Genomic DNA, 18,645 nt, shown 5'->3' with positions numbered 1-18,645 from the left:
AGGACACTATGTGTGGTATTATGCAGTTTTAAATCATTCCTGATATGCTCTGCCTGGGTAACTGCTATGTCCAAGGCTCTCAACCCCCTGCTACAAGAGCGACATGCTGGTTTTGCCCCCCACACACCCATGCTTTGTCAAGGAAACGGTAACCATGGGCAGCCAACCTTCCTGCGCTGAGGATGAAGTCCCTGAAGAACTGCTGGCACCCTGGGAATGAAGGGGGTGGGCAAGGTCCTCTGATGCTCTGGGGAACTACGAATCTTTCCTGCAACCTCTTCAGACGGCTCAGATTATCAGGACCCAGCATGTTAAGGACATCCTGGTCTGGGGTGTCTCCCCAGCTTGCGCCACCACCAACGGGACCTTTACACATCTTCAGGAGACAGAAAGAGCAGGAAGATGAACGATTTGTAATAAAGCATCATGTCATTTCATTACCCCACACGTTCTCCCTTCCTCATGAGACTTTGTTTTAGGAGGAATCCAAGCATGGCCTTTTCAGCCAGCCCACATAAAAAAGGTCTCTTCTCCTCATGACAAAACATGCTACCCACCTTGGCCAGAAACAGCCTAGAGATTCTGAGAGATGGATGATATGCAACTAACTCAGGCACATCTAGCAGCCAACATCTGGATGTGTGGAGAGAACACCTATCACTTGTACGGTCTTCATGAACTACAGACACAACACTGATGCAAATTCAGACTGGACACAAGAGGAATTTCAATATTCCAACAGCTTGCATCTTCCTGGAAATGCATGTGGGCTAACATTTAAGGGTTTTTTTTGTGTCTATTTTGCTATCCAAAAGAAACCTACCAATAAGCCAGCCACTTATAGAGAGAATACAGTGAAAATTTATACTTCAATCAGAAGCATCCTTTCTTTCTTCATTCCTTCAGCTACAGTGAAGTCAGATGATGCTTGAAACTGGTCGGAAAAACTCCTGTAAACTACAACAGCAATACTATATCAAAAAGAGTCTGTTGGGCTGTTACACAGAACAACCTGAGACTCTTTGCAGGTAGTGTACTCATGTTGCTAAGGAATGGAACTGGGAACCTCTGCATTTTATACATGTTGAAATATATCGTTAACACTTCTAAAAATTAACTGTTCTAAAATTAGAAGCTCACAGTAAATAACCATGAAGAATGAATTCTTACAGCTCATGATGTGCTCAGTGTGCCTTATATATGATAGGGATAAGGGGGTTGTCTATAATTTATCACTGATTTGTATTTCCAGAAAAGAAAGGAAATTCCCTTCCTAAAGACTTGTCTCTCCCAAAAAAAAGTTTCAATAGGAAAACCTCAAACTTGCAAGACAGTTTGTTTTCTCAGGCTGAGGAAGGATCAAATCACTTTTGATGCGTATATTCAAGAAAACAAAAACAAAACCAACTAATTTACCTGGATGAGCTGTTTCTGAAAGAGCCTGGCAAAATGGCTGTGGTTGCAGGTTGCAGACAGGTGAGCCATCATGGCCCTGTGAAGGAAAACATCACAAAATGCTGACTAGATCTCTGAAGTATTAAAAAGTGGTTTAACCCCAAATTACACCGAAAGCACAAAATAACTGCTTTTAAGAAAGCAATCTCCAGAGCTTTTCAAAGGCCACTGCAAAAAGCAACATCTTTATAACCAAGTTTCACAAGCACTGAGCCTGATCTGCTGATCATAGAAACAAAAATTCTCCCTGGATTCTCCCTTAGCACCTGCAGAACACAGCTTTAGAGATAAAAAGACTCTCTTCCTTTCCTGCAATAACGCTGTTATTTAGGAAGACAATTAACTCATTCATCTCCCATTCTCCCCTGTGCAGAGCACTGTGTTGAGAGCCCACGTGGATGCAAGTAAGAAAACAGCAATAGCAGTACTTCTGACGCCCAAAGAGGACAAAAATTTCTCAGTTTAAATCTCAGCCTTGTTTTGCCCCAGACATGAAAAGCCCCCTTCATATGTGTAACTTGAGTAGGCTCATGGTTAAGACTAACACAGACACCTACAAGGCAACTGCTTTCAAAAACATAAATTTCTTTATATATATTCTATTTTGATAAAACAATAAGCATAAAAGTCTGCCTTCCATATGAAGAGCCAAACTTGTCTCGTTTTCAGAACCAAAACACCAGAAGCTCCTCAAATAGTTGGAAGAGATAAGAGCTTCTGAACATGTAACACATTTCCCTGTGCTTCAAAGGAGTGGGGCATTGGAAACAAAAACCGCATAGAGAAATGCATCCAATAGCCATGTCCAGATCACAGCACAGGTTGTGAAAATTGCACTTTCTGTGACTGGGAACAGGGTAAGAGTTAGACCAAGACTAATCAAATTATGCTACTGCCACTTTTGCCTAGTTTCTTTACGATGACAGTTGAAAATGTTAAATATAGAAGTGACTTTACCCAGACAGTATCTCCCAAGAAGCACAGCCCCCTACAAGTCAGTGTAGATGACCATTAGAAAGAACATAAAAATTAGGATGCTGACTCTGGTACACTGCACCAGTAATTCACCTATACTAGAGCAGCAGAAGTTTCAGTTCTAGCTGGAGTTGCACAAGACTCCTACCTTATCTTGTTGCCCAGAACTCTTTCAAAGTCCCAGCCAGTTTTTTCATGGTTATCCTCCCATTCACGCAGCAGTTCGTAAAAGATATCCCTGTGAATCAAGATGTTTAAGGGTATGAATTCCTCTTCAAGTTTGAAGTAAAAATAATTGAATATTCAATTGCTCCTAAGTTTCCCAGTGAAACTCTACCTCAGATTAAGTAACTCAAGCTTCTACACATTCAGATACCTTTGCAAAACTCATTAGTGTTAGCGGTACTTCAGCAAGTTTCCATTTTCCATGTCTTTGACAGCAAGTGTTTAAGCTTGTTATGCACAAGCTCAGATGGAATGACCAAAACACCCATTACCAGACATACCAAAGACTGAGAAGTGGGAAAGAATAAGCCACACGAAATAATACCTACGAGGAGAAAACAAGGACCAAGACAACTTGCCATTCTCCCCTCGCCCTGTTGCTGCAAGCGCAGAGGGAGGTGTCAGGAAGAATACAAAGCATACCAGATCTATATGCAGAAGCAATCCAGAAGGGTGACACACTGTACTGGCATTTACCAAAAGCCAATAAATCATGAAGAATTAGGCTGTTCTTCTCTAACGACATTAAACATTTAGCCCCTGCTGTCAATATGAACACTTTTTTTTTTTTTATTAAGAGTAAAAATCTCAATTTTTTTCTAGAGTATATAGCATACACAAGACATTCCTAATATCCTTTTTTACAATCATGGAAAGATTATACTCTGAGAGCCATATGGCAACAGCGAAAGAAACTTACCTTTGTTTCTTAAATATGTGAAATGCTCTGTCACTGGGAAAGTTAGAGCGATTGTCAGTTTCTGGCTGGAAAGAAACAGATTGTACAGAGCATGGCAGCAGAAGAGAGACCTGTTGAAAATATAAAAGCATAAGTCTCTGATTTATCCAACAACTTGACACCTAGAGAAAGCAGTGAAGAGAGGTGATGAGGAAAACAGGTATCACTAGTTGAGCTGTTCAGGCTGCAGCCACTTCCTAACTGCTTCCATTTGCTAACTGCTGGTAAACACCAATGGCTACAAAACCGGTATTACACTGCAGAGGCAGAATCGCTCATTATGAACGGAAACACCTCATCTCTCTAAGAAATCTCAGCAGACTAGATTGCAGCTAGTGTTTCCATGTGGAAACAATGATTTGCAAACAGCCAAAGTGTGTCTTCGATATAGGGCTTCTGAGAATGCAGAACAGTAGCTGGCAATTTCTGTATTCTTTCTCCTATTCAAAAAGTACATGCCTTCAGGCAACAGAAGACCTTTACCTACACCTTTAACTGACCTGTGCAGCTATTGATGGGCCCTGCTCTCAGAAAGTACACTGTATTTTCTTTGCCAAGAACAATTCCCATTTTTAAAAGATGGATGAAACTAAATACAAAATAAACTAAGGCGGGTATTCCAAGCATCTGCTTTCAGTTCCCTAACTCAGGTGATAATATCAGGAAACCAGTTTTCCCAGGCCGCACTGTTTCCTCTGAAACTTTGTTTTCTGAAAAGGAGTCTGTAGCTATGAAAAAAGTCCACCTCTCCCAAACTACATTCTGATATTGCATCTAGCTGGCCATTGTTCTGGGATCCACGTTTAGTAGACATGAATCTCAAAAGCAAAACTTGACCCTGTCAAAGTCATTGGCTGAGTCAGCACCTGGAGCACAATATATGGCCAGCCAGCAGCGATTCACAGCTAGCAGTCACTGCAACTTGCAATTCACTCACCCATGACCAAAAAAAAAAAAAGTACACTTTCAGACACTTCCCAAAGAAGACATGACAAGATAGTCACAGTAGCAGGAATGAGCATAAGCATTAAGGCCAACATAAATAAAAGAACACTACCACAAAGGCATGAGATAGCATCAGTTGAGGTCTGCCAACACTCACCTTGGCTGTGCTGCTTTCATAAGCCTGCCTGAGCCTCTCATGCAAGGTAGGAGAAAAAGATGCAATCCGTTCATTTTCAGCCAAGAACTTCAGCGTCCCCTTTTCTAGATGGGAAATAATTCTGCCAAGACAACATCCATAAAACCCACAGACATACAGACATAAACAACACCATAAGCATAATCATTTCTTTATGTCTGATTATCTTATATGAAGCCACCAAGTAAAGAGTTCTAAGCCCCAGGCACCCAGGATCAAATCCCATTGGCATCTGTAGGGACACTTTTTTATGACTTTTTATGACACTCATGACTTTCCCATTCTTGCACAATCACACTGAAGTTCAGCAGACAGACCAGCATAAGGGAAATTCAAAGACACGTCCAAATTCAGGCCGAGTTGTGTATTTTTAGGGAAAATTAGTAACTCCATGCCTGGAAGTAGTAAAGCTCTAAAATCCAAGCACACTTGCTTCATCTCACACACATCTGCAGACATGAGCAGAGAAAAAAAGCCTCAACTCACTCATATTGATAATCCAAGACTTGAACAGCAAAGTAAACACAATTGTGCACACTTCGGAAATGCTGCCTCCCCGATGCATCTAATGAGAAGAAATAAGTGTGAGACAACAGCACCTGTCACCATTTATAAACTAAATGATCAACAATTAGCTCCTGAGGAATGTGTTGGACCTGGCACTTAGGGACATGGTTTAGTGGGTGACATTGGTAATAGGGTGATGGTTGGACCAGATGATCTTGGAGGTCTTTTTCAATCTTAATGATTCTATGATTCTAACTCCATATCCAAAGAGCTAAACAGTCTTCCAGACCAGCATCCAGTTTCCAGAAGTTCGTATTTCCTTGCACCTCAACAGACAAATCCCCATCTTTCCTATACTAACGGCAGCTAAATTGTTTAATGCTGTATGGGAAAGAAGAGATTCCTGCTCAGCCTTCTCAAGTCAGCAGCACTTTTGAGTTGCAAGGACCAATGGAAGAGAGACTCTAGCATATCCACCCTTCTCTCTGAAAGTTTCTTTTAGCAAGTAGCTATGGATATTCACACACAACAGCAGAAAAGTAGATTTAAACATTATCTAGTAACTCTGCTCTATCATGCTGCAGAAGCACTGCCCATGCATGAATGTTTTTTGTCAGCATCTCAGATGAGTCCCACAGTGTTATTTATGGGATTTATGACTAATTGTCCAAGGTAAGGTCAACTTATCTATACCACATTATCATCCCATGAAGGACATTCTTTCCACTCAGTTCTATTGCTTACCTTTACTTCTTTCATTAACTTCAAGGTCACTCTCCTCTTCTTCTTCTGCAGTAGAAGTGCCTTTAGATGTTAACAGCTGCAGAACAAAAAAAAGCTCCAGAAAAATATTTGGTACCAGGTTTTCTGGAAGAGAAAAAATTAGATAGTAAAGATGAATATTCAGTATTAACCTGTTTTAATAAATAAAGGTAAAAAGATAGAAAACTGTTCTATGGCATAGTCAGTAAATAACTCCCTCCCCACACACAACCAGAGTATATATCAACATGGGAATTACAGGAAGGACATGTTAGGGAACGGTCTGGTTGCTCAAATTTACCTCATCAGATAGGATCATACAACTTTAGCCTCCTGCAGGTCAGAGCACTACATCAGGTTCATCTCCTTCCCTAAACTTTTACCTAGAATCCACCTGTTTTAATAACTGTGTCGATTTAGTTTATTTTTCCAGATGTTATTTGTACACTGTAACTACCCCACAACTTTCACTTCTCATCTATCTCCCCTTTGCAACACACATGCAAGTTCAAAGTGCACAGAAAGGTCAGTCTCACATCTTACTCCTCACCTGCTATGCATGATGAGTAGAGCCGTGCCAGGCACTCCAACTGCTTCTTGCAAGAAACCTTAGCAGGATCCGCACAGGTCACCAGATGGCTTTCAGCAGGAAGGCTTGCACTGCGAGTGTAACTAGGCTTAGTAGGAGTACCAGGATCAAGAGATATCCCTGCAGGAGAAGACGCCTGGTGCAGCAACTTGCATCTGAAATTCAAGAGCAGCAACATACCACGTGACTGAAGATGATACACAGCAGCCCTGTGATCAGAAGAGGCCTTTCCCTGGCAGTAGAGCATGAAAGAAATCCTGCAATAACTGAACTCATCATTTATACTGCCTAAGGCTGCTTGTAGCATGACAGTAATTCAACACATATTTTTCTTAATGAGACAGGATCCTAGGGCTAACAATCAAAAGAACCACAAATTCCTACTCTGCTGACACACCATGTCACTTTGGCAAAATTATCTAACTAACCTTTGCTATTGCTTCTTCTCACCTCAACTGGTATTTGCTAAGGACATTGAACCCATCCTAAAAAAAGAAAAATATTACATGTACAATTTCTGACAGCTAGACACTGTAAAATCTATGAAAATAAGGTTCACATCCATACTTTCAGCCATATTTCCAAGTTAATGATGCTCTGAGAAGATCTAATACCACTACATGGAAAGGCAATGCAACAACTGGTAAAATCCCATACTGACAAGTTAAACAACAGAAGGAACAAACCACTTCAATTGTGGGATTCTAAATCAGGAACAATTACTCAGTTAAATATAGGCATTGTTAAAAAAAAATGCCTCAGAGGTCATCCAAAATGCAGGAGCAGAGTGGCATATGTAAGACACATGAGAAGCAAGAAAAAAAGCCATTAATAGCAATATCAAATGACCATTAAAGATCCCTATGGAACATCCACGTTGGCAACATCACATCCACTTACACCCAAATTGCCTTAAAAGTAAAATTTAAGAGTCACTTTAAAGGCTGTCAGGAAGACAAACATTTTTCGCTGTAGCAAAGAACTTTTCTGCTGGCCTAAGTGGGAACTGCTACAATGAAGAACAAGTCAGTCCCAAAATGGAAGTAGAAAGGTTATTCAGTAACGTATGTCTTGCAATGAACATAAGCACCCAATTGACAGACTGAAGAAAATTATTTCATATTAAGCACTTCTTAAACCCACCACAGTAAGACTCCAGTTACACTGTTTCACTTCTGCTTCAATGTCATCATCTACCTCACCATGAATTTCATCCTTTGCCATTGCTCAGTGTGACCCAGTTGGCTGGAAGCTGTCAGTTTTGTACCTCAATTCCCCACTGCTACCGAGGCCACAACAGCAGCTCCCAGCTCCAAGCACTGACCATTTCAGTGGAAGCACGATGGGTCAGAGATCACCTCACAGGCCAAACCCAGCTCACATACTGCTATTTCACCTGCTTTAGTTTGTACAGATTACTGGAACCTTTCAGGTAGAATTCAGACTGGAATATGTGCTTCACTGAAGTGCAGAGGCAGGTTTGAACCTGAGTAGTTCTGTTACAAGCCCCATACAAATGGTAATTCATGAGAATCTGGTGGGTCAGTTTCAGCCAATTCTGGTCCCACTAGAGTGAACTGCAAGGCTTAATAGGGAAAGAATTCCAACCACGTGTACCCAATAGTTTCCCCAAGAACAAAAGCTACAACGAATATTAACAGTTGTGTCAGCAATTGCAAAAAAGTTTCTATACCACTGCGCTTTGTTTTTGTTTGTTTGTTTTTTCCCCCAAATACATGAATCCTCACAGTCTAAGGGTGATTATTTTACATAGAACAAAAGTCACGCAGTAATTGAACATCAGGCACAAAACCTGAAGCTAGAATTCACCTCACCTCCCAGCACACACTATTTTAAATAGATAGCTGCAGTAGCAACTTCAAAAACATAATGTCATGCTACCCATGTCCCATATGCTCTGACTGCAAGCTAGCGTTTGTCTGACTAACTTGCAAAATCGTTAACACTTTCCTCACGTTTGCAACATTAACTCATTTTCTTCAAACTAAACTGTGCCTGCCACCACAGTTGCAGTCTTCAAACACAGCCCAGTTACTGTAGCTTGAACCCACTTGGTTCACTTGTGCAACTTAAGGAAAGCTGCACAGGAGATAATGACACGTGCAAACCCATGAAGAGGCAGTCATAAGAAAGCTGTAAAGACTCCTGAAGATAAAATAAGGGTCATTGTTCCAGAGTCAGCACACCTTCAAAACAACAAGCATGAGCTAACTGCGTTAATATGTAGTCTAATACCAGAGTCACAGTTATGTTTAGGCAAAGTATAGTTTGAGGTTACCAATATCTGGTTTAGATATTCTTCGGATAGTCTTCATTTCCACTCTCATATTGGTACCATCTTAAGAGAATTAAGAATCAATACAAGCCTATCACCACCATGCTCAGACCGTACCGTTCTTTCTTCAGCATCTCCCTCTCCTCTTGAAGGCTGCTGCTTATCACAGAAGTAAGGTTTCCTTCCTGGACAGTACTAAAGGCCTCAAGGTTTGACCCAGATGAAAACCGAGCAGCTGGAGACTGGCTGACAGGCGTAGAAGTGAAGCACGTCTTTGGCTTTGAAAGGGGGCGCTCGGCACTTACAGGAGTGGGGTTGATTCTCCTTGACGGCTTACTTTTGCTGAAAAAGTTGAGAAGGGATTTTGTTGAAATCACCAAAACAACAGAAGAAACTAGGTTGCAAGACTGATAGGCATTAAACTCCTCCAGAAGAACCTAATGCTGAAATAAACCGGATATCAAGTCAGGATAGTGAATTTCTAAACTTCACCTATAGTTGCTGACTTGATTCTAGTCACTGCCAGCAGCCCCGGAGCTACAGATGGTGAAAAACAGCCCGCTGCCGGCACAGGGCAGGTAACACAGAGTGCCACACCACTCCTCCAAACATGTCTAGTTTGAGAGGACAGGGTACGCGTTATTTTAGCAAAAAAATAAATTCACCAGCAGTTTCTAACAAAACCATAAAGAAAAAACAAACAAGCTGCCGCTGTCTATCAGTAGCAGTGCGGGCTCCTGTCCAGGCTCCTGAGCTACCCTTTAAGTTTAGGTAAACCCATTCCTCCTGCACAAGCTACCTAGACTGGTCCTTCAGGAAGAGGCTTTGTAATACAGTAAGAGAAAGAGGAAATTAGACACGGAACATAAAGCACTACATTTCTCAAGGAAATGCTGGTTGCTACACATTAATTGCTATAGGGTTCTCAAAATTGCTCTAGTGCTGGCTTCTACACACCGCATGACCTTTTTCCCCAGCTGGGTGTAGTGCAACCGAGGAAAACAGACTTACTGTCCACTCTCGGAATACACCTTATCTCCCTTGGCCAAAGCATTATCTAGAGCATTATACAGGCAGCTGCACCCTAGACAGCCAGCCTGAGGATGTTCTCCACAAACACAGCTCCCATACAGACCCAGAGACTTACTGATTTTTAGCTGAAATTTTACTTGTCCAACTAGAAAGTCCCACTTTCAGAGGCCACTTCCTGGTTTACAGAGCAAACAGGCTGATATGAAACTATTACACTTGGTAATGAAGATTTTAAAGAGTAAAATCTCAAAGATACAAGTATTGAGGCAACCACCAAACAAACGGCTACCCATAAGAAAAGGCAAAGTCACCAGGGAGGCCAGGGCTTGCTGAAGACCAAAGAGAACACGGGTATTGGCCAGCTATTTTGTCCATAACTGCATTATACAAATGAAGCCGCGCACTAACGTTCATTACCAGAATTCACAGAACATCAATCAAAAAGCTTTTCTCCCTAGCATCAATAAAGCTGAAGAACCTTCCAGGACTGCTCTTCATTAGCAATTGCTATTGTGTTAAACAAGAAATGTGAAGAGCAAAGATAATGCTGACTTGTTAGAACACACAAGGAGAAAGATGTGGTCACTCTCATATCAGCTGGCCTGTGAAACGGCAAGCTGCAGGCACATCATAAGGCTGAAGAGGCAACCAGGTTGAGTTCAGAGCGGAAAGCTGACCATATTCCCCTACATGGCAACTGCTACAAGGCTCTCCTGGCCAAGGAGAACAAGAAGCCAGCCCCCAGGTACTGTTTATTACAGCATCTTCTGTATTTGGACACGCACAATAGGATGAGCTAGTCAAGGAACAGTAACCTGCAGCGCAACACGAACGAGGCAGTGAGGCAGACTCGCTCTTACTTTGTCCAGCCAGAGGCTGCACCCATAGGTGGAAACTCCTCCAGGTTGTTAAGATTTAGCTGGCTGGGTGGGGATCTAGCAGAAACAAGAGGCACTTCACTCCGCTTTCTTCTCCCTCCACTCCACGAGGGACTGTCATTCTTTCCATCTTCCTCTTCAGCAAGGGAACGCCCCAGATCCCGAGGCACCTGCCGGCCAGAAGCGCTGACTGCGCTGCCGCCTTTCCTTCTGCCTCGCCTCGCTGGCAGGGCTTCGGGCGTAGCTGTCAGGAAGCTCCCCAGGCTGGCCTTCTGAGATGAGCGCCTCTCGCTGTGGTTAAGCACAGGGCTGTACCCAAAGCTCGGGCTGCTACTGGAGGCCATGCTAGGGAAGTCGCTGCAAGGGCTTGACAGGTTTGACCCTGAAAAGGAAGAAGAGCCACTGGATGCAGCAGCGGGGGAAAAGCTGGTATCTGTGGTGCACGAGGTCACCGAAGTCCTTTGGGAAAAGAGCTGCACTCGGCTGCTAGTCGCATGGCCTGCTCTCCTTTCTGATCCTGTCCTTTGGCTCCCGTGGGCCTTGGAATTGGGAGTTTTAGCTGGAGTAGAGGGTCCATTAGTCAGGATCTGGCTGGTCTGCTCCCTTAAAAAGTTCAGCAGAAAAGGCACAAAGTCTTTCTGAAGCAAACTGAGAGACACCAGCTTGTCATGGATGTGGTTCTCCTGCGAGGAAAGAGGACAAAGCATTAACATAAAGATGCTACCTGATTCCTTCTCTTCACTCATTTAGTAGTTACTGTGGGATTGCGATACACCATAAAAACCAACATGATTTGTCAAAGCAGGCCACTAAAATTCAAGTGACCATAGCACCAGTCATAGATCTGTAACCCACCCTCCACACAAGCCATTTTGGCAGGAGTTTTCAGATGGTGTCATTCACTTTGGTCTCCAACTGGGAATCGGCAGAACTGTCTCCCAGAGACACCCGTAATACCAAAGCTACAGCCAGCAAGAAGATGGAGCAACTGGCACCTTTAAGTCCAATGTTTCAAAGTAAGATGGATAATTCTAACATAAAAAAAATAAAATCTGCAACTTATCCATTACCTACTCATCTACAAATACCCCCTGCTCCCACAGAGGGGTGCTGTAATAACAAACATTTAAGCACTTTCAGTGCCAAATACAAGACGGAAACTGCTCTTCCATTTCAGTTAAATAATTTCCTTGTTTGAGATCCCACAGAGCTCTAACAGAGACCACGCAACCTCAAGGTACATGAGGTACATGAAGTTCATACTTAAGAAACCTAAACAAGACAAAAAAAATCACCACAGAATCAACACATGTAAAATCAAAACAGATGGTGATCTTACCAGAATAAAACTAGTCAAAAAGACTTCATGTGACATGCACAGTTCAAAGCTCTGTATGCTGGCTAATATTTATTTTATTCTTAATACTTTTCTGTTTCCTCTCAATGGCATTCATTCAGCAACATTTGCAATAATAGCAGAAGAAGCTCTCAGAGACAGCAACTTACTCCTTACTAACATTAAAATAATTGCAGGCACATTCACGTCTCCACTATACAAAAAGAGAACAAACACTATTTTGGAAGGAACTGTTTCTATGAAGGGAGGCAGTGAAAGCAGGGCCGTGATTTGTCTCCTGCCATCCTCGACACCAACAGTGAAGTTCTGATTTGAAAGCGTGGAACCTGTGCAGCTTCCTAGAAAAGTACGGGACTGGCACAACCCGGTAACAGACAGGCAGCCCCTGTCAGTGGGGCACTCTCATGCTCTGCGAAAAACGGGTCAGAATACAAACCCCATCAGGTGGCCGAAGACCCAGCTTCTCACCAGCTCCAGCGAGAAACTGCCACGAAAGCTAGAGCAAGACATGTTCTGTCATTCCCTCAGGTGCCCACCTGGGCTTAGTGTAGAGGCTGACAGGTAAGGTTACAGTCTGTGCACAAGGTCAGACAGTTTCTCAACGTGTTCTGAGTACAACCTGCTTCCACTCATCTTTCTCTCTGCAAGCTAACAGAGGTGCGGATCCTCCCCTGTGGGACAAGGGCAACCTGTCAACAGCTGCCAGCCGCAAGCCTGCCGCTTGCTCCCTCACCCTGAGCAGCCGGGCTGCTCCCAGCCATGACAGGCAGGCAGCAATTCCCGCCAAGGCCAAACTTTTCAGTCAGTCAGCAGAGCCCCCACAGCCCTGTGCTCTGCTACCCGTGCCACCAGGGCCACTTCTGCAAGTCACCCTTTGAGGAGCACAGGACGACCTGCGGTGCTTCTTCCCACACAAGTTTGGGGTGACAGCAGCGGGTCCTGATTTTACCTCAGTGCGTTCCGAGGGGCTCTGGTCAAGTGCTTTAACTACAGGTCCTCTTTCCCTACGTTACCACCGAAACACCAGCGCCCAGAGCCGGTCTGTGGGTACGAACCACGCGAACCCCCACATGCCCACGGCACAGCTCGGTGTGCCGGGGCCCAGCAGGAGCCCACCCGCCGCCCTGCCGGACCCTTCTCCGGGCCCTGCCGGGCCGAGCACCGAGCCAGGAGCTCGCTCCGGGCCCCACACCGAGCCCTCGGCCGGAGCTGCAGGCCCCGGGCCCGGCGGCTCCTAACGGTCTCCTCAGCCCGCCGCGGGCAAACTTTCCGCCCCGGCCCCGGCCCCGGTTACCTCAGCGGGGCGGTGCCCGGGCCCCTGGCGGAGCCAGCGCAGCACGGCGCCGACCGCCACCTCCTCGCGCAGCAGCAGCTCCAAAACCGCCGCCATTCCCGGCCGCTGCCGCCGCCGAGCAGGCGCACAAGGCGCGGCGGGGCCGGGCCGGGCCGCGCCGTGCCGGGCGGTAGCGGGCAGGAGCAGCAGCAGGGGCGGGCCGGCGGCGGGGACCGCGGGCGGGGGCGGAGCGGGCCGGGCCCGGGGCCGGGCCCCCTCCCCATGTCAGCACGCGGGGCACGGGGCGCCTGCGCCGGCCGCCCGCGTCCTTTCCTCTCATGCGCGGTGCTCCTTTCGCCGGCAGGGCGCGGGGCCCGGCCTAGCGGCGGCGGCGGCGGCGGCCGCGGGCCGGGGCGGGGGAAGGGGCAGCGGCGCCCCCCGCGGCTCCGCGCCCGCCCGCCGGCGCCGGGCGGGGGCCCCCTGCGGGCCGCCCCGGCCCCCCTGAGCGGCGGCGGCGGCCGGTGATGATGGCCGAGGACTCGCCGAAGCGGCGCAAGGCCAATTTCAACGAGGCGGAGACGGAGGTGCTGATCGAGCAGGTGCTGAAGCACGAGCAGCTGCTGTTCGCCGCCGGGCCGGGCCGCGCGTCGCCGGGCCAGAAGCGGAAGGTGTGGGAGCTGATCCGGCACAAGGTGAACCCGGTGGCCGCCTGCCCCCGCGACGTGGAGGACCTGAAGAAGCGCTGGCGGGACCTGAAGCGCCGCGACCGCAGCAAGCTGTGCCGCCTGTCGCAGGGCTGCGGGCCGCCGGGCCCCGCCGCCGCGCTCGGCCTCGGCCTCCTGCTGGCCCCCGAGGAGATGCCGCCCGCCGCCGCCGCGCCGCCCGGCCGCCACCACCACCACCACCACCTCCACCGCCTCCACCACCACCACCGCGCCTACGGCTCCCTGCTGCCCGCCGAGGCCGTGCCCATCGTGGGCGGCATCGACACGCTGGAGCTGCCCGGCGCCGCCGTGGGGGAGATGGGTGAGTGCGGGGCCCCCGCGGGGCGCTGCCTTCGCCCCTTGAAAACGCACGGTGTGTGCGTGGGGCTGGCGGACTGCACGCTGCGCACCGTCCAAGTCGCATCAAAGCAGCACATGAGAGTAGACCCGGTGGCCGTGAGGTGCTAGACCCAGATGCTTGCATCCACGCTTGTAGGCTCTGTCCTTGCAAACGCAAAGATAAAACGCCAGCCCACAGTGCTGGGCTGTCCAAAGCCCTGCAAGTACATAAGTTCTTATGTCTACAAGAGACATGGCCTTAGTGCACTGAAACAATTACCTTCAAACTGAGGGATTTCTTGCAAGCAGTGCCTAGTCCACGCTGTTATGGGTTACCAGGCACACAATAGAGCACGAAATGAGCTTGCAGTGGAAATTTGTCTTTTGGAACCTTGAACTTGGCCACGGTGGTGGGGACAGTCAGGGAACTGTAGGATACAAAGATACAGTTAACAAGTGAATGCATCTTTACACTTTCCTCCCCCACCTATAGAGGTAGTGTGTATTCTAGAGACACGTCAAAGGTAATGCAGTGCAAGTCACTGCTGTGGAGTCTCGGTTCAAGGGCTAATGTTTGTGCTTAGTGGATAAGAACATATCTCACCATGAGGTTCCTCACTGACTCTCCTCTGCTTTTCCTCTCCCCCCAACTCCTCTAGGATTTAACGATGATCCTGGCCCATCTCATCAACCTGGTCTTGAGAAGATGAACCTAAAAGAAGAAATAGTAGTGAAAGTGGTAGAGCCAGAAGAAAGCTCTGAGGACATGGCAGTGGTTCCGCCTAGCCAAGACCAACTACCTTTTCTGGGGACATCAGGTGGTGGTTCCTCTGGGAAAGTAAAAGCCAAAACAAAAGGCAGGCCCCAGGCAGACCAAAATGAAATAACTGAAGCGGACCTAGTGCAGATTCAGCAGACCCAGATGCAGGTGATCCAGTCTGGCTTTGACAGTGTCAACCACAATCTTCGGCTGCTGCAGCAAGGCATGCAAGATCTGAGCAACAGCCTCAGCATCATGGCGCAGACACTTGTTGCTATCAAAAACGTGTATGTGAAAAACAACACTGGCCCGACCACGTACGCCACCACCTCTACTCAGACCGCAGCCGGGTACCTGAGCCCGGGTTCTCCCCAGGTCTCCCCCACTGAGGACAGAGGCAGAGCGCAAGTGGCGGGAAGCAGCAGCAGAAGCAGCAGCTGCAGTTCCAGTTCCATGTCACAAGAACCAGGTCCTTCAGAGTTTCCTAGGCCCCCCCTGAGAACCATTAAGAAAGAACATCCAAATGGCTGCTACTACTTCTGCTTTGCAGACGTGTAAAAACTTGAATATATGTACAGTGACTGTGGTGTTAGGTGCTGTTGTATGTTCTGCTCCAGCCTGTGACTTTGAAGGAGCAAAATGGACTTGCCTCCCACGTTTTTCCCAGTGGGAAACATTTCACTATAGGTGGCATTAAACACTAATTACCAATCTCCTGTTTGTTAACTCTGTTGCAGCTGGCTAATGTTTTTCTTCTGTACTCATTATCCTCTTACTCTCTTAAACAAAAACACAGATTTATTTTGACTAAGACTCTTGTCTGTATTATCTTTTGTTTAATGTGACCTTTTGGGAAAATAAAAGGTGTGAGAGTGGGGTGAAAAAGTAACATTAAGGTTACTGACCAGCAGGAGCTGTCTTACAACAGTTGCTTAGTTTTTTTATTAAAAATGGCAAAAGTAGCTAATGTTTTAAAGTAGTTGCTTTTTCTAACAATTAGAATGTTGAGGCTGTTTGCTTGGTTATGTTTTTCTGTTTGGTTGGTTTTGTTTTGTTTGTGTTCTTGTTTTGTTAAGTCTGAGCTGTGCGAGGCATCAGGAAGGCATACCTGCTTCCTCTAGGAAGAGTTTAGGATTGGGCTGTTGATTCATGAATGTACTTCCCAGAATTCATACAGCTTTACTCCACCTGGCTATTGTTCATTCCCCGCTTGTCAAATGCACCTTCTCAGAGGCATTTTGCCTTACTTCACTAGCAGAGTAGGCTATTTCTTGTCACATGATTAAAATAGAGAAATACAGCAAAAACGATAACGGATGAGTGATGCCTGTTTTTAATACAGAGTAACTTCCTGGTATGGCTTAGAAGCAGGCTGTGTCTTCACCAGATCTTGCAAGCTTTCTGGAATCAGTACCACATCCATTGAAATACTGACAGCAAAAAAAAAGTTTCCATATTGTTTTACATGAAACGGAATTTAGACTTGCTGTTAAACAAATTACAGGAGGCAGGGGCTGACTTCAGATAGAACAAATGCTCTTGCATAGTTTATGAGGAGATGTTTTCATCTTCACCTGTCCGAGAGATTAGGAAAAACTGCCGTTCTCTTAACTATACATCCAAGGAAAAAGAAAGAAAAGGAAAAATCTGAGGAAACAGTAACCTGTTAGGTGCCAACCCTGAAACAAGCACAAACGAATTATTTTTTCTTAGTGTGACAAAGAAACATCTTTTCATAATTAAATAGGAGGAAACCATTGTCACTGATGCTATTCTTAAAATGTGTTTAAGGCTTGTGTATTTAAATCTTGTATATTAGTGGTTCTGCTTTGCAAAATTCAAAATTACCAGTGGTGTTATGTTTGTATGTGCAGTGTACTTACTGGACTTAAAACAGAAACCCTCTCACCTGCACTTTTATCACCTGAAAAGTCGTTCAGGTCCTCCTCTTAAACATTTATCACCAATATTCATGTTCTATGGATAAATTTGGCCTATGCTAATGACCACCTGTCTCTAGTTTTCCAGTGACTTAGTGCAAGTGTTCCTGCCACAAGAACATAGCAAACAAGTGATGTACATACAGAATGGCAACCCAACTACTACTCTCCCAGAAGCGTAAGAACACAAAAACATTAGGTAAGATATGTCCTTTTTGTGGTCAGCTTTGACAGAGCACTATACCATAGAAAACTAGAGGATCACTTCCTTTATTTATTAGGATATCAGGCCATTTACTTTAAAATGTGATAAACCTGGGAGGTAACTAGCTGCAAGCATGAAGGAATAATACAAGGAATGCTCCCACCCCCAGTTACACACTTAGAATAGTTACCTCAAATTAAGGTATCTCACCTCAAGTCTGTACAAGAGTCTGATCATGCTTAGGACAGCTGAATTTTAACAGGTTTCTTCTGAGGCACTGCTGAGCGAAGCATGGAAACAAAGTTCTTAAGGTGGCTCAAAAGAACTATCTAAAAAAGAAATGAGGGAAGAGGATGTCAAATCCCAAAGCTCAGCCAGGTACTGTTTCAATTACAGCTATAAAATGACAAGAATACTTCGCTGATCAACGAAGCACTTGTGATTAATGCAGGGGCTATGCCTTGAAGAAGAGGAGGTTCTCGTTTTCAGGTGTCCCTAACAAAAGGTGAGGCTGTAGGTGACAGGTATGACTTATTCATAAATTGCTGGCTCTGAAAACAGGAAAAAATGAATTCTTTCAAATGTGATTTTTGAGTCTGCATTGTTACAAGCTTTCCATGTTAACCTGTTGGAAACATTTTTATTTCTCTCCCTTTAGTACAGATCCCTTTAGTACAGATGGGTTCACTGGAGCAGTGTTTTCTGTAACCGAAACACATACCCTTCATGTGTGTTTTGTTCTCATGAACAAAGCAGCCACTTAATAATGTGACATTCCAGGTTGGATTAGCAAGATGTGATGTGAAGCTTACCTGGTATTTCTGGGCAGTGGTTTGAGCTTGTCTGGGTTGCAATAGCCAGTTCTTTCCTGTCCAACATTCTTTTGGTGTTTCAATTCTTTCTCAATTTTTTAATTCCTGCATTTCATTTACTACAGCCTTTCTAGGGACAGCTAGCCTGTGTGTACTAAACAGCTTTCTCATGTTTAAGTCTAAATGAGAGGAAGCTACAGTCCAAGGGCAGAGAAGTGCAGTATGATCTCAAGAGCAGAGTGAGTGGACTGGATCTCCTGTGTTAATGAAGATGGCAAGCCAGGTGATGCTGAAAGACACTTCAACAGTCAAACAACAACCAAACCTCAACACCGATCTCCTGCAGTGTTTTTTTTCCAGTCTTGGATCTTTCCCACAGTCTGTCAAATGTACTGCTAAGGTATACTGGAGCCAGGTCAAGACCAATCTTCCACTTCTGGTATGATCACCATTTACATAGTGTTCTTAATAATGAAAGATTATTTAGATTAAATAATGAGATATTAAATTATGTAAGCTCATTATTAAATAATGAAAGCTCAGTGAGCTACCTGTCTCACCTGTCTCTAGCACAGAGCGTGTAAATTTGTTATTTTCACCTTCAGATTAATACATCCAGTTTTCTATTTCTTTATGTGCCTTTTTCTGTGATCAAA

The 18,645-nt window shown here is 45.4% G+C and overlaps 2 protein-coding genes across 4 annotated transcripts in view; one reads left to right on the top strand and one right to left on the bottom strand.

Moving 5' to 3' along the window:
• CDAN1 (codanin 1) overlaps positions 1-13,470 on the bottom strand; it is a 28,990-nt gene extending 15,520 nt beyond the window's left edge. The window contains exons 1-11 of one of the 3 annotated variants that reach the window (XR_014584842.1): positions 13,251-13,470; positions 10,582-11,282; positions 8,807-9,031; positions 6,355-6,548; positions 5,787-5,909; positions 5,022-5,100; positions 4,497-4,641; positions 3,356-3,465; positions 2,579-2,668; positions 1,417-1,492; positions 168-376 (exon numbers count right to left, since the gene is read on the bottom strand). Coding sequence is in view for 2 of the 3 variants with exons in the window: in XM_083837531.1 (XP_083693657.1) it covers positions 168-376; positions 1,417-1,492; positions 2,579-2,668; positions 3,356-3,465; positions 4,497-4,641; positions 5,022-5,100; positions 5,787-5,909; positions 6,355-6,548; positions 8,807-9,031; positions 10,582-11,282; positions 13,251-13,346 (2,048 nt within the window). In the remaining variant the exon portion in view is untranslated. The remainder of the gene's footprint in view (positions 1-167; positions 377-1,416; positions 1,493-2,578; positions 2,669-3,355; positions 3,466-4,496; positions 4,642-5,021; positions 5,101-5,786; positions 5,910-6,354; positions 6,549-8,806; positions 9,032-10,581; positions 11,283-13,250) is intronic. The other 2 variants (XM_083837531.1, XM_083837530.1) reach the window with 2 other exon arrangements.
• Positions 13,471-13,639: 169 nt separating this feature from the next.
• LOC310900120 (uncharacterized protein) lies at positions 13,640-16,339 on the top strand. Its single transcript, XM_083837569.1, has 2 exons — positions 13,640-14,255; positions 14,932-16,339. The coding sequence occupies exons 1-2, from the start codon at positions 13,754-13,756 to the stop codon at positions 15,588-15,590; spliced, it is 1,161 nt and encodes a 386-aa protein (XP_083693695.1). The 5' UTR covers positions 13,640-13,753; the 3' UTR covers positions 15,591-16,339.
• The last annotated feature ends 2,306 nt before the right edge of the window (positions 16,340-18,645 follow it).

This window comes from Anser anser (genome assembly GCF_964211835.1).
Source record: "Anser anser genome assembly, chromosome: 5".
Taxonomy (NCBI): Eukaryota; Metazoa; Chordata; class Aves; order Anseriformes; family Anatidae; genus Anser; species Anser anser.
Note: the sequence above shows the minus strand (reverse complement) of the source record. Positions and strands in the feature narration are given on the sequence as shown.